General features: G+C 40.3%; 1 protein-coding gene across 6 annotated transcripts in view; it reads right to left on the bottom strand.

Annotated features, from left to right (window-relative positions):
• The window catches only part of WDFY3 (WD repeat and FYVE domain containing 3), a 180,794-nt gene that overhangs the window by 55,175 nt on the left and 109,951 nt on the right, over positions 1-15,668 (bottom strand). For all 6 annotated transcript variants that reach the window (XM_075500914.1, XM_075500913.1, XM_075500916.1 and 3 more), the window contains 8 exons: positions 14,197-14,297; positions 12,902-13,120; positions 9,123-9,304; positions 7,396-7,627; positions 4,328-4,488; positions 3,159-3,270; positions 2,534-2,724; positions 906-1,058 (listed from right to left, as the gene is read on the bottom strand). In XM_075500914.1, the coding sequence (XP_075357029.1) occupies positions 906-1,058; positions 2,534-2,724; positions 3,159-3,270; positions 4,328-4,488; positions 7,396-7,627; positions 9,123-9,304; positions 12,902-13,120; positions 14,197-14,297 (1,351 nt within the window). The remainder of the gene's footprint in view (positions 1-905; positions 1,059-2,533; positions 2,725-3,158; positions 3,271-4,327; positions 4,489-7,395; positions 7,628-9,122; positions 9,305-12,901; positions 13,121-14,196; positions 14,298-15,668) is intronic.

Genomic DNA, 15,668 nt, shown 5'->3' with positions numbered 1-15,668 from the left:
CTCTCAAAAAAACAAAGTTAACAGGGCCAGTTGATTTTATTAAAATAAAGGCTATAGTAAGCAGCAGGTGTTTCTTCACAGACAAGACCCTTAAAGGTTCCAGGAGTGCTCTGAAATACTCAAATAGACATCTAAAAAAAGGAAATGGAAGACATCTAAAAAAAAGAAATGGATAACTCCATAAAGCCATTTGTGCAAGATGGACTTGCACTATCAAGTCAGTATCTTATAGCTGGATTAATAGTGGTGTTAGTAAATTTATTTATTTATTTTAGTATATGTGAATCAGAATACTTTTACTCAGTCTGTGTCAGGTACAGATAATGCTAAAGGAGCAAACACTAAACGACGAGTTCTATGCATCGTATAACGCTGTTTATCAGCCTCTATTACATTAGCATTTCCTTCTGAACTTTTCTACTTTCCTTAGTTTAACACAACACTTAAATATTTCATAGGTCGTGCAAGCAGAATTTTAACTGCCTTACTATTAACTTTGCAGGAGACGTATGATAAAGTGATTCCTATGTGCTATGTTGAAAGTTCACCTCCTACTGTTATTTTCAGTACGTTTTTCATGCCTCGATATATGTACTGCAGTAGAACACACAGGTTAAAAGAAATCACTGCAGAACAGAAAACTACAAAATGTATCTTCTAGAACGACAAAAAGCAGAAACATCTATGGTACCCATTCATTGTTTCTACAGTGATTCAAGCCATTTCATCAGGAAAAGTTACCAATAATCTTGCTGCTCAGCTGCTTTACAGTACTATATATGAAATAGTAAGTTTTCAGGATAACAACCTAGCTTGCTGTTGTTCAATAATTTAAGGTATGCTATTAGCACCTGACTTATTCACTATCTAGTATCATCATCACTTTTCTGTGCTGCTTTACGTACTTCAAAATCACAGAGCAGATCCTGGAAGGCAGCAGAATTTGGAATAATGGAGGTCTCGTGCCCGCTATCAACAGTTCCCACCAAGGAAAAGGTCAGATGGAGTATGTGGCTGTTCAGAAGGGATCGTTTCTTCTTCAACAGCATCGCCAGCAACTTGAACAAGTAAACAGAAAAGGAATTAGTAGCCTATGAACACATAGCAACATTGTCTAAGCACAAAGAAGCATGGATGAAATGTCCCTTTTGAGAAGGCCCTTAGAGTATGTCTGATAGTTGATACTCTTGATGAAAAAGCTTGAAAGTGGCATTACAGTTGATTAGAAAAGGGGCACATCCAGCTCATAAAACATCTATTCTACACTGCAGACAGTATCTAGGCCCCGAGGATTAGGCACACACAGACGCACCTCAGCTCTCTGGTGGTCAGTCACAGTTTAAGACAGCACATGATACATTCTCAGATAGTTGTGTTCCTGGACAGCAACCGTGGACACAGCAGACTTAAACAGAGCACCCCTAGAGTACTGCACGCACAAATGAGAGGATTCTGGCACTAAAGAAAAGTATCCATGACAACATAAATCTGAATAAGCCTGACTTTCTTTTTTCTCGCTACCCTTTGTTGCCCTAGGTATGACCGTAGAAGTTTGTCCTTTTAGTCCTCATTTCTGCTCTAACTTCTTATAATCTGGGTTGAGAAAGAACAGATTGCCAGATGTACTATTGCTATTTCTCATCTTCTGATGCAAACTTGTTAAACTCTCAACATACTGGCCTGTTCAGCCTCACCATCCTCCTTGAAACATTATAAAGATATACAGATTTCTTGGAATCTCTCTCAAACCATGCTCTTTGCTGAGGTCAATACAAGTGGAATGTAAGGTTGTATGTATTGATCCACTGACTGCTTACGGTGCAAGGGCACTGTCTAGATTTGTTTGGTCAAAATAAGCCAAGGTCTGCAACAGGCTACATGGAATAATATGTTTCAACTAGCCATTAGCATTATAAGGTTTGTAGATACGCCACCCAAACCACAGCACAAACTTTCTGTTTCAGTAAAGCAGTCTTGATGAAATGCATTGGTCATGTGAGGATCTTTTAAAGTCAGTCAACAAATCCTTCTGCATAACTGATTGCACTTTCCCCACCCCAACGGAGAATTACAAAGCCTTTGGCTTGAAAGCAAACAGCATCACTAACTATAGTCTGTGCAGTCTCCTCAAAATGATGATCCTAGGAGTCTACTTGTTCAGTTTTCTTCATGTGTCCCTACCCTCCTCTCTTGCTGGCAGATCACGGAGACAGAAGCTCCCGAGCTTGCAGGGGTGGATTCACAATCGCAGGAAAAGAATCATCTAAGTGCTGTAGTTGTGCTCTTCCATGCTGTTAATGAAGGGTCAGTTTCAGCCCAGCAGCTAAATGTGCACAACTGCTTAGCAAACTTTCCACCATCTCCTTTAAAAGCCATCCTAAATAACTCATCTATGCTAATCAGCCAAGAGCTCAGTAAAGTTAAGAGCAGAAACTTAGGTTACCACAACACAACAAGGAATTTCCACAGGAACAGCTAGGACAGACAATGAAATTCCATCAGCCTGGTCTGTTTTAAGACATTTCTTACGTACCTGATAACCTCTGATTCTTTCCATTTCTTTGCTGGCTAGTGGATTGCTCTTTACCACACAGACCAAGGCCTTCACAGCTGCATACAACCCTTCTACATCCGATGCCATGGCTACAAGTCCCAAAATAGCAGCAGCTCCACCAATGTACTGCAGCGTAGTGGCAACAGGCTTGGGGACAAATGTTCTTACTCCTGAGCATAGGCAGAGAAAAGAAATTAAAATCAAATCAAATCTAATCTAATTCTTGTAGGAAATAATTGTGAATATACGCAAGTAATTCGCATTCTAGCATTGCTTGAATTATGAAAAGAATATCACTAGAAGAACTATGACACCGCAGAAGAGGAGGTGAAGGAAATATTGCACTGGAAAATAGTTCATGACCTAAGGTGAAGTAATTAAGTATATTTTCATAATGATAACTCATATAAACTGAAACAAGCATCCCATGTTAGCAAAAAAGAAAAAAGATAATAGTATGTCCATAAAATATAAAAATGTTAAATAAATTTAATAATGTACCATTAACATTCATCAGTTACATGATTTATATTCTAGACCCAAGTTCTTACTGACAAGCAATTAATCATGTTTAAACATAATAATTCTCAAGTACTCAACTCACCTAAATATCCTATCAAAGCTGCACCAATGGAACGCGCTGGTCCATTCAAATGCCCTGCTGAGTTATGTAGCAGCTTCACAGGCGTGGCATTTTCATGAGAAGAAATTGCCAGCTGAACAAAACAAGAAAAAAAGCAAGGGCTAAAGGGAAGAGGGTTTTTTATGTAAGCCTGAACATAACTAGTGTATTTTTCTCCTGTGATAAAGAGTGAGTAACATAACAAACCAGAGCTCTGCTAGAGTCATTAGGACATTCTCTAAAGTAAAGAGAAATCTCCAGTCTCCAAAGTTTAAGGAAGATGAATCTAACTTAAAAAAAAAATTCCACCAGATCATGGAATGGTTTGGGTTGAAAGGGACCTTTAAAGATCATCTAGTCCAATCCCTGTCCTGTGGGCAAGGATGTCTTCCACTAAATCAGGTTGCTCAAAGACCCGTCACACCTGACCTTAAACAGTTCCAGGGATGGGGCATTCACAGCTTCTCTAGGCAACCTCTTCTAGTGTCTCATCACCCTCACAGTAAAAAGTTTCGTCCTTATGCCCAATCTAAATCCACCTTCTTTCAGTTTAAAACCCTTGCCCCTTGTCCCGTCACGACACACCCAGGTAAAAAGTCTGTCTCCGTTGTTCTTATAAGCCCCTGTATGTATTGGAAGGCTGCAATACAGTCTCCTCAGAGCCTTCCCTTCTTCAGGCTGAGCAACCCCAACTCTCTCAGCCTTTCTTCATAGATGGTCCTTTGTACAAATAATTCACTGACTTTTAATGTACTTTGAAGAAAAATATAAACCGATATTCTGGTTTCCAAATCTGAATCACAGTCAAAGGACTGAGCTATCAGCTTTGGTCAGCTGCAACAGTAGAAATACTGTTCAACAATATAATCTTAACTGTTTTTCAACAGGATTACAACTACCATCTACATTAAAAAGCCAAAATATCTCCAAAAGATATATAGCTGCTAGCAATTTCAAGAACGCGAATAAAATCTAGGGGGACAATCTCCATCAATTTTTTTAAAAATTTTTTTTTTTAAAGACATGAAAGTGATTATGGGCAACTCTTCTGACAAGTACATTATTGTTCCTGGTTGCATTGAGCAAATTGCCTTCAAAGAAGTTAAAAGAAAGGAACGAGTAGTACACGTTAACCAACTCACCCAACATACCTGTTTGGCAATAGCTTTACTATCCAACTTGTTGTAAACTTTCCTTATTTTTGCCACTGTAAATGAAGAAACTGACAGTGCATAGAGACCAAAAGAGACCTTCTCTTCTGGTACCAAAGATACTGGAGATGGGTTGATTCCTTCAGACTTCGAATCTTTGCCTTAAAGACGAAATGAAAGTGCATTTCAGTAATAGCATTGGTTTTCTTTTCGGTTTTAAGAGCAAAATTTTAAGCAAATTATATTGCAGAATAGGTATAGAAGAAAGGTTTTACAAATAGCTGAGATTTGATATTGTCTTTGCATACTTGCTCGCTGTACCGAAGAGTAGCTTGATAGCATGCAAGCTCTGGAATAAATCTGCTATTTAAGATAAAAGGGCAACGCACAGCAAACATTTCCTTTCAAGGTGGTCTACAATATTAACCCATAGCGGTAATTGGCAGCCTGTGGCTTGGCCAAGCAATAGAAGATGTGGTACTTCCTCATCTGAATTTTTGGAAGGCAACATTACTCCTGTACTCAATTTGCATACAGCCTAAGTAAGGGCTGTTCACTTCCTTTCCCACCTGAAAAAAAACAAAGTAATGAAAAAAACAGAGAAGTATTTGGTACATCTGCATCTTTGCCTGTGACAACAGGCTTTTTACAATAGTTTGCTAGGAAAACCACCTTAGAGAATGGTACAAGAGATGCAAGACTGAATAAAGACCAAAAGGCCCAGGCATCGAAGAGAATATATAACCGTATCTTTAATATTTTGTATCCACTGCTCCGAAAGCAGATGCTTCTTGTGAGGCACTCCAAACATTATGACTGACAGCTGTCTACAATGCTCAGAGGAAGCATGCAAAACTCAGCACCTGAAAGCTCAACATAGAGATTCACTTCTGCATCTTCATTCCAGGTCAAAAGGTGTCTGCAACTCCAGTAAAACACATTAACGGAATTAAAAAAGCATGAAGGCACCTCACCTAGCACTGAAACAAATGAGAAGCTGGATGTCTACACAATTTTTTGAACCAGAGTCAAGTCTCTGTCAAGTATCACTTAAGAGAGAGTTTCAGAAGTCTTGGTTTCCCCATAAATGAAATCCTCATTGGATCCTCTGCTCAGACGGATGCCCTGAGAACATTCCTCCATTTCAGTGAACAGACAAAGAAATTCCTTCCCCTGAACTAGTAACTGCTCTCTGAGGGGTCTTTCTAAGACTTAAAGAGTATCAAGTTTTTCATTTTATTTAAAAACAGGACAAACTCTCAGAAGATGGCAATCTTGCTCACTGAAAACGGGGATAAAACTTCCAAAAGAAGCATTGCATGGACAAATGGCAAGTCAGACACAATTTCCCTGTAAAGGACAACAGTGGAAGATTGCAAGGGCTCTTCCCTTCTCCAGGATTCCCACAAATAATCATTACACTAAGGAAAAACAAGCATTTTGGAAAGAGAGGCCATGATAAAAGGGTAAGATACAGAGCTTCACACTGCACCCCTCATCAAACTCCTTAGGGTTTGACACAGTGCATATGACGTGAACAGAAGTTTACCCCAAACAGAAACAGGCCCTTTGTTCTGAGGCAGACAACTCCTGAAATACAATGAATCGAGCAAAGCTGTTGCGGGAGAAGTACACCGCCACACTGGAAAAAGTCAGTATGCTAAGAAATGAAGAATTCTTTTAAGTTACTGTGGGCTACCTGGTGAACATGGCTTTAGCATAAAGGCAAGACGACCTTTAATTCTCAGAAGTGAATGAACAAATTCACATTCACCAAATTTGCTTTGGCTAATTCGGTACTTGTACAGTGCCAGTCAAAATGCCTTCCAGGAGAAATTGTAGTTGACTAGCAGATACCTAAATCCAGAGTTGCCTGCCAGGTTTGTCTAGCTGTCAAAAAAGCAAGTACGTGACACAGATCTGTAGATAACAAAATTCAATTCCCTCAAGTTTTTCACTCAAGATGGGTGAGGAAAGCTACCTTCTTTTTCATAACACTTTGTTCTTTCACAGCCTGAAGATCATCTACACTTGTGTGTGTGTGTGTGTGTCTGTCACCACTCTGTGGAAAGCTTTCACCATGAAAAGCAAGACATTGTGCACTCCCTGTACATACTTTTGTTTTCCTACCACTCCCGTCACTCACTGCCTCCTTCCTTGAGATGGCGACAGTTTCTCTCCAGAAGAGCTGGAGAGCATTATGGTCCTCATGGGGAAAGACAATGCAAGGAGAAGACAACTTGGTATGTTCCCCATTTTTATTTATGTTTCACTGAAAAGCCCTGTGATAGCCAGGTAAAGCAATGAACATCTTCTGACGTAATAATGATGTTAGTGAGGAGGTACTCTAACTACACAGAAAGACAGGGAGCTCTACAGAACAGGAAAATCTCACTAGTAACAGTTTATCTTACCAGAGCTAATGAAGAATCTGTTGTCTGAATAGTTAAAAAGAGGGTTACGGACACACATTTCTAACAAGGTTATTCACATCTTTTTGCGTTGCACTCCCCTCAATTTCAAACAAGAAGTCTTAAAAAATGTAACAGAATTGCCCATATTTGTTCGCAACGAATGCTTAAAGGCTATCTGCTGCACTACAATCCCTCCCTGATTTTTTTTTCCTCAGATGACCTATTTAGGCCCTATAAACAATGACATTTCAAGACATCTGTGTTTAAAGTAGCAAATATGTTGCAGATTTGCAAATGAGTGCTATCACTAGAAACTGACAAGTTAAAATGCCTTTCCAATTTCACTTTCTATAGATAAATATACAGTATGAATAATGACAGCTTTAAGCATTTCTAACTGGTTTAAAACCAAAGTGAGGAATACAAGCACTTCTAGCCTATCTCAGCACAAGAACTACCAGAAGTATGTTAAAACAGTAATTTGGATTTCTATCATCCTCTTCAATAGCAGCTACTAACCTTCTTCCTATGAACCGCTAGCTTTTCCTCTCCGTTACCACATACTTTCCTTTCTCACCTCTTCTGCCAATACGCACACAAAAGATTCCACTACACCCGGGCCAAGTTACTAGCTGCCATTTGAATTGTACTTACATGGTACGTATACTGCTTGAAAGCTTCCAACGTAATTTGGTCCCAGCTCATAAATAGTGCTAACACCTGGGGCAGGCAAAACTTCCTCCAGGAAATGTGTAGGGCCCAAACGCCACACTAATGAAGAGAGCTGGCGCTGTGCGGGTGGTGTGCCAATATAGGCATAAACAGTGCTGACTACAGGTGGATTGGCAGAACCAGACCCACTAGGGCTACTATGAATATAGTGAAGCTGTAAGGGAGAAAAACACAGTGAAGTTATTGAGATAGCATGGGTACCATGAAAAGAAAGTAGACAGATCAGAAATTTGGGAAAGCATTTTGCAAACCAGGGGACATACCAAATATGACTGCTATGTAACGCATGGTATTCTGATACAATACAGCAAAAGTCAGTGAAGAACATTAACCAGAAGGTAAATGCAAAGATCAGAAGTTAAGTGGCTTTCAAAAAATGAAGGTGTGTATGGAAACACAGGATGAGAACATGTGAGTTCTGTGCTTAAAAACACTAAAAAAAAGGGTGTATCTTGCTTCTAAAAACATGGTGCTTTATGATGGTCTTTTTTTTTTTTTTTTTTTTTTTTTTGCGAAAGCAGTAAGACGATCTCATAACCTTGTGTTCTTTCTCCTCCTACTTCAGTTGGTGAGAACATGCCTTTGGTAATCATGCTGCTTCGAGCTAAGGTGCAAATGTGATGAACTCAATTTGATAAGGTTTTCAGGTGGCAATAAAACAAATACATGGAGAAGGTGCTGGCCTATATATAATGGCAGTAACAATCTCACAGGCATTTTCTATCTACCTTGTAAAAATTCTGTTACCAGCTATTGAATGTAGTCACGTATGGCCAGATAAATACTCATGCATTACAGCTATTAGCATAACAAGTAAAGTTACTATAGTCCTCTTTCTGCAAAAGGAATACTGAAAGGTAAACTTTGAAAGTCAAAATATTGTTTTACCTATAGCAGTACAGTAACACTAGCTAATTTGCACCCCACACCAGGATTAGTTTACTCCCTTAAGGCCCATGCCTGCCAGGTGCCAAATGCTCTTGCTTATCAGTTACAGGTCAGGAATACTTTGTGCTCAGTGGACAGGTCCACAGTGCTCTTCACTGCTCTCTGCTTTTGGCCTCCTAGTTTCTTCCACCTAACAACAAAATATTGACCTTTACAACTAAATGTGTTTCATCTACAATCAACTAATAACAACACTGGACATCTCAGTGGCTATCACTGACAAGGGGATGCTGTTTCTGGGGTGGCAAGAAGGTTGGGAAAGGAAAAACATGGCTATGTTGGCAAAACTGTCTTACTTTGTAATCTCCTCATTATTCAAAGTTAGAACTGCTACATGGTCCTGGGATAAGTCTTCCTCAGCTTTTTATCATGCTTCTAATTAATCTAGTCAGCAGCGTAGCCATGCCACACTTGCCTCACACTCAATACAACGTCTCCACTTCACTTCAGCGTTACTATAGCTCATGTCTGAGAAAGTATTCATTATCTTCTCCTCTTAATAGGACTAGGGCTGGGTCCGAGCTGTGTAGTGAGCAAAGACCCCTTTTTGCAAGGCTCCTCATTTTGGTTTTTGGTTTTGGTGGGGTTTTTTGGTGTGGTCTTTTTGTTGTTGTTTTGTGTGTTTTTTTACAAATATATATGCACAGAGAGAGAGAAATCACTCCAACCAGTAAAAATGAGGATTTAAATCCTTATTTTACCTTAACAGTATTAACAAGCTGTCCATCAAGGTAGAGTGCAGCTGTGCTGTTCTTTAGCATGCCTTTACTCATGACCAGAACTAGGTGATGCCACTGGCCTTCCACAATGAGGTCACCACAGCGAAAACGGGCACAACAAGGAAGAATTTCATAAAATGACGATTCCTCACTGAAGTCATCGACTAAAGGGAAAGTACCAGTTAGTGGACACCGGTAGAAATGTTATTAGTCTGTTTTAAGCTGCTTATATCATTAGACTTTATGTGAAACAATCTACAGCAACACATTAAAGCCAAAATTTTAGAAAACACGTAGTTAACAATGTGACCAAAAATACAATTAACAAGATATGAATGAAGTCATATGATTAACAAGATATGACTTTAGATTTTCAAATAGAAGAACTGAAAGAATGAAATCAGAATTTTTGAGAAAGTATTCAGATCAAATTGTCACAATTTGACAGGCTGAACGTCATTAGATACTTGCACATTAACAAACCAGTAAAGTTTTGGTAGTATCAACAACGAGTCTCTTCTTCCTTTGCCTTAATTCTTCTCTAAGAAAATTCTCAGGATACTTTTAGACTTTTGACAATTGCGTTGTACTTCTCCCCTTCTACCCTCCCTTTGAAATTTTAGCTGGAGTGACCAGTTTGCTCAAGGTGTACTAACTTTCTCATGCCACTATGCAGGTCACAGAAATATTTTTTTGTTGTTTTTCTAAAAAAGCTTTTACAGCACTAGTCAGCAAGAAATAACAGATGTCTCTCCAAACCTACAGAGCTATTTTTCACCTTTCTCATACTGTGGAGAGAAAGATATCCATACTTCTTGGACTTTCGCCTCACACTTTTCCCTGCTCCACCGTGGTCTCCTCCTCAGGCCCCACTACCTGCTCCGGTGTGGTCTTCTCCAGGGGCTGCAGGGGATCTCTGCTCCAGTGCCTGGAGCACCCCCTCCCCTCCTTCTGCTCTCACCTTGGTGTCCTCAGAGTGCTTTCTCTCCCATTTTTTAACTTACTCCTCACTCCATGCAGCATTTCGCCCTCTCTTTTACATGAGTTTTCCCAGAGGCGCCACCAGCTTGGCTGCTGGGCTCAGCTGTGCCCTGTGGGGGGGTCCATTGTGGAGCCAGCCGGAAGCAGCCATATCCAGGCACAGGGCAGCCCCGGCCTCTTCCCACAGAAACTGCCTCTTGCCCCCCCAGCACCTGGCCACAGACACTCAGCATAAGCTTGCCACTATCTTGCGTAAACAATTAGGTCACACACAAAAGAAGATACAGGTAAAAAGATTGCCTTTCAAAGCATCTGTGTAAGAATCATGCTAAATTATAAAGCATAAGTGAAGTTAAAGATGAGGCCAAAAGCCCGAGACTTCTTTTCCTTAATAAAAGCCCCAAATATGATGTCTGGCTTGCGAGACACACATCAAGCACAGACTGGGGGTACTTGTAACTCAAGCCCCAGCTTCTCTTCTTTTTGCAGTTCTAAGGAAAATTAATTTTCTAAAGCGCTTCTACTGAAAGGGTAGCTCAGGGCTGAGACATTTCTGCCCAAGTCAAAACGAAGACTTCACGACGTCTTGTTCATTCCATTTCAGTACTGTAACTGCAGCGAGCCACCCTTGCCTTCCCTTCACTTTATCAGCAATGGTGTCTGGGTCTTCAGGCCGCTGACCCGACACAAGAACCAGCTGCTGTGAGGTGAGGTGAGCTGAGCTGCACCTGCAGCTCCATCAGCCACCCTCACACCAACAGTGAGAGGAGTCGGAGACAGATGCCTGCCTTCCAGATGTGCAGCCAGAGGAACCCACTCCCAGCCTCTCTGCAGGGCCTGCAAACCACAAGCAGCTGACTGTCCATCCCCAATTCGCACACCTATACTCTTCAGCATTTCCCAGGTCTTTCTTCACTAATGGGTGCTGAATTCTCTTCTCCTGAATGTCGAGATACACTTTAGTTCTCAGCACACATTTTTTAAATTTTTCTAAAAGACATCTTTTGACTTCATACCAGAGGGCATGATCAGTTTGCAGGTACATTAGCTTCTCCATCACAAAGCAGAATGACCCACAATCTACTTGAAAGCCCACTCCCCTCCCCCCCCCCCCGACAAAGCTCGAAAATTCTCCACCAGGGAACGTTTCAAGAGAAAACAGGAGCTTTTCAGATCTCTCTTCATCCTCTCCTATAGAAGGAAAAGAAACCGCTAATCCTCTTACCTCAACAGCCACCTGAACAGGGAGAACACTCATTTCTTTAGAAATAGCACAAGGAAAACGATAAAAGCAGAGTACTTGGAACTAACTTTCAGATACAAAGTAATCTCAAGTTCTTTTTCTCAGCCAAACACCTTTGAGCACAATTCTCACTCACAAGATCCTTAAGCCACCCCATTTATTCTTATAATAGACTGTCAGCACTTCCAGTCCCTGCGCTGGCAGGCCTGCCATCTCAGTTCTTCAGGTACTTACCTGCTCAGCACTTGACAGTATACCACCAACTACAACTCCCGTAAAGCAAAGTATCCTGTTCAATTAAAAAAGTCTTTGTAGTCAGAGACCTTCATATCTTCTGACAAAGCCTCTTCAAATCCAATCTCTTTTAAAGAGTTAGATAATAGGGGCTTACAAACTAAAAACATATGATCTATAGCTCCAATGCAGGCTAAAGCAATAAATATGAAGATAAACTTATTTAATTCTTTCTTATAAGAATTCTGTCTTCTGAGAAAGAAAATACTGTCAATATCTTTGTAATTTAAGAGGTTTAGTTCCTCCCTTATACTATAGGTCTTCAGCTCTCAGGTTTTGAACCTGACTTCTATTGAGAGAAACTACCGCAGTTAATGATGGGAATGTCCGCTTATCATGAAAATAAGGAATAGTCTATAACAGTCTGCTTTGCTGTGTTGTATGAATTCTTTATTAGTGCCTGCTACTCAAAAGGAAAGAACAGAAGCAGGAACAGATTTTTGATGACCACTTGTAACCCAGTGTGCTGGTCTGGTACAGAGCTAAGGCTGAAACATATGCAGAAGGCTGAGCTGCTCCTCTCCGCTCCTCCACAGCCATGGTGCATAAACAGCCTGTCAAAACTGACCATTTTTGGAAGCTCTGATAGAGGACAAGGCAGGAGACAGGAGACGGCTAAGCCTGAAGCCCTCGACCGCACCGATAGCTCTCTCTAGCAAATTCACTGGCCTCACTAGCTTCACTTAGATCTTCACTGCACCTCATGTAATTCCACCTCTGATCACAGATATGGAATGAAGTTACAAACTCTTTCTGAAAACTAATCACAGCTTTAAAACATGAAGTGAATGACTGATCGCCTTCAAATAGCCCTCCAGCATTGGGACTATCCAGATTGAAAAAGCCTTCACAACCTGTTAGTTTACTATTTCCAAACTTTTTCAAAGCAAAGATAGTTAACATCTGAACCTCAAGAGATGATGTCTAAAATGAACAATACAAGGCAAATAAAAGGCAAAAACCTTCCAAAACCAATGACGTAATCCCTCCTTTAAATATATAATACTTGGGGGTTTGGCAAAAGTATTTCTTTATGTGCAGATATTGACTCTTTGGAAATTATAAAAGCTCCTTAATTCCTACATGAATGTTTACATTTTACATTTTTCCATTGTCAAAACCCATGAGGAGCTGGTAAAGCTGCATCACACGCAATTCTTCCAGATACTAAGTTCAAAATAAACTTGCTGATGCATCCCCATAATATTGTCAGGATTAGCTGATGACACAACACAACTCTTACCATAATTTTGAAGCAATTCTTCTTTAGTTGAAACAATCAGTGACCGGTCTTTTGCTGAGAGGACAATGGCAAGGCATACATAATGCTGCTCTGAGGAGTTTGCACGCCGCACTACAGTAAGAAGCCTCACAGGATGGTTATTAGGAGGTGTACTAAAATGTTCAATACAAAACCAAGTTGAGTAGCTTAAACCAGACGGTGGTGGGAAAAATCTTTCACCTGAAAACAAAAATGAAAGTCCATTATATAGATGGAGTAGCTAGTACTTAGGATACCTACTTGTTCCTGTTCCTTTTTTCATATCAGCTCAGCTGATACCAGCTGTGCTTTCTCAAACTTTTCCTTCATGGACTTCAATGTTACTTTCATTTCTGACTCAAGCTTGGAGGAATGCCACATAAAGCTAGCTCAGAGGGGTTTATTTCAAAACAAAGTAAAGCAAGAATTGCACACTATTCCCTCCTATTCTAAAAACAACATCAACTCTGAAGCTGTGCTTGTTCAGAACAACCCAGTTTCAGTTCCCTAGACAAAAAAAGTGCAAATGGATCAGGCCCTCAGAAACTGCTAATATCATGGTGAGATGATTCTTCAATAGGTGTGACTCGTTGAAAGAAACCTTTGTTGAAGAAGATCTCTCCACCACATACACCTGACTCCATTTCCTCTCCTGCAGCGCTCCCACAGAACAACAAAGAGCTCATAGCCTTCAAGTACTGTCTAATTCCATCTTACTGCAGTAAACCTTCAACTTAGTTTTTAGACTTTACACTTTTTTTAACTAAGTGGTCATGTTCAGTTAGCCCGGCAGCACACCAGGTTCCTATAGGGTGAACAGCCTACAGTGAACAAGTATAAGGGACAGCAAACAATTTAAATGGGATTTTTGTGATGATGTGTGTAACTACACCTGTAATAAATTCAGTCAAGAATTCAGCAGAACAAAGCCACGAGTACAGCAGTACAATGTGTTCCATGTTTCCTATGCTCTTCACACTACTAGCTCAACTTGTTCTTAATGCATCCAGGTTCATTATTCATACACTTCTCTTGATTACAACTTAACCTTCTCCTGGAAGTTTTGTATTTTAAAGCAATCACACATTTGTATTTTATATTGCTTTTCATTGACTTGGGGGCAAAAAGCAACAGGAATACACACACACACACACACACAAAAGACATAAGAAGTTCGATATCCAACATCATACTATCACTTCATGGCTAACAAAGAAATATAAGAGAACTAAACATCAGATACAAAACACTGCTAACAGTCATACTCAAGTACTTACCAGTTCCAATTCCACTGACAACCGCACCGTCAATAAGTCCTGTTGTAACAGCATTATTTGTAGGTGCATTATGGGGGGCCAAACTTGGCAAGAACAGGCAGCTGTTAAACAGAAGACCAGTAACACACTAGAGTTTATGAAAGTCAATAAAACTGGAGTTCAATACAAACAAAATTTAGCCTAGGAAAATATACCGCAAACACACCATCACTCTCCTTGTCTGTCTGTACATATTCATGAAAAGTAGAAATGAATTCTCAATATTTCTCCTGGTGAGGCTAAATTACCTCCAGTGCAAAGAGCTTTGGCAGCATATGTCTGGTGCAAAGACGCAGAGACTTATGCCCACGTGGCTCCATAGTGTAAAATGCTCCCTTGTGGGCAACCATAACTCACTGCAGCCTTTGAGATGTTCTGGACTCTCAGAGAGACTGAATTAGCTAAACATTCAAAGGATCTGGTAATTGCGTACTATGGTGTTCTTACTTTAAGTACGTATGCTTTCACAGTAATATCATATTTCATGAAGTTAGCTACACTTGGTCCTTTCAAGAGCCACCAATGCTGTGGACACAATGGAAACAGATATAAGGAGCACCTCCCTTAAGTACTAAAAGATTTTAAGAGCCCAGATGGTTTTCAGTGCCCAGTCTACCCAAAGTGGAGTGAATACCCACAGGAGTTCAGCTTCCAGTTTGTATAGATTGTCCTACTGGAGGCAAAATGACTGCTCTTCCACTTGCTGAGGAATCATCATTTTGTTGACATTTACACTTGAGCAGGCTAGTTTAAGTATACTGTAACTGAAGTTGCCCGACAGAGCTAGGAGTTATTTTGCTCTCACATAAGCTATAAAGACTTAACTTGACCACCCATCTTGAAAGCAAGAGCAGTCCATGGTTCTGGTCACTATCATCTTCCTTTCGATTACAGTTCTCATTATATCCTTCTCCTTTCCTCTTGAAAATGTTCTTCTCTGAGCGAATCCCCCATGGTCAATGGTGTTACAAGTATGTTCTCTCTAAGCAGATAACTTGCAAGGGTCCGCCAACTGTTGAGTTCATGAAACACCCTGGCACTTTAAAACAGACCAAAAAGTTTTTCTGGTTTTTTTATTCATTACAGCAGCGTTCTTAGGTGACTTGTTGAAATTACAAGAAGTCACAGCTGCATTACGTGGATTACTTTTGGACACATTACTAGCACCTACAAACCTCCTGGAGCAACCACAGTGACAATTCATTTTGCCAGTCTATTTCAATTTCAGCCAAAACATTTTCTTTTCTCTTATGAAGGATGTAGCTTTGAGCATAATTTGTTTTCAAACAAAAGTCTGTCCCTGACTATATTGGATATGAAAGCTAGATGAACAGGCACTGCATCCTTGCTTTGGAAAACTGAAAAGAGAATGCAGAGCAGCAGAGCTCCCCAAATATCCAGGCTAGACTGTGCTCTCAGACCAGTCATCCCAA

Source organism: Mycteria americana, chromosome 4 (assembly GCF_035582795.1).
Source record: "Mycteria americana isolate JAX WOST 10 ecotype Jacksonville Zoo and Gardens chromosome 4, USCA_MyAme_1.0, whole genome shotgun sequence".
NCBI classification, from domain to species: domain Eukaryota; kingdom Metazoa; phylum Chordata; class Aves; order Ciconiiformes; family Ciconiidae; genus Mycteria; species Mycteria americana.
The sequence above is the reverse complement of the archived record's forward strand: the minus strand, read 5'-3'. Positions and strand labels throughout refer to the sequence as shown.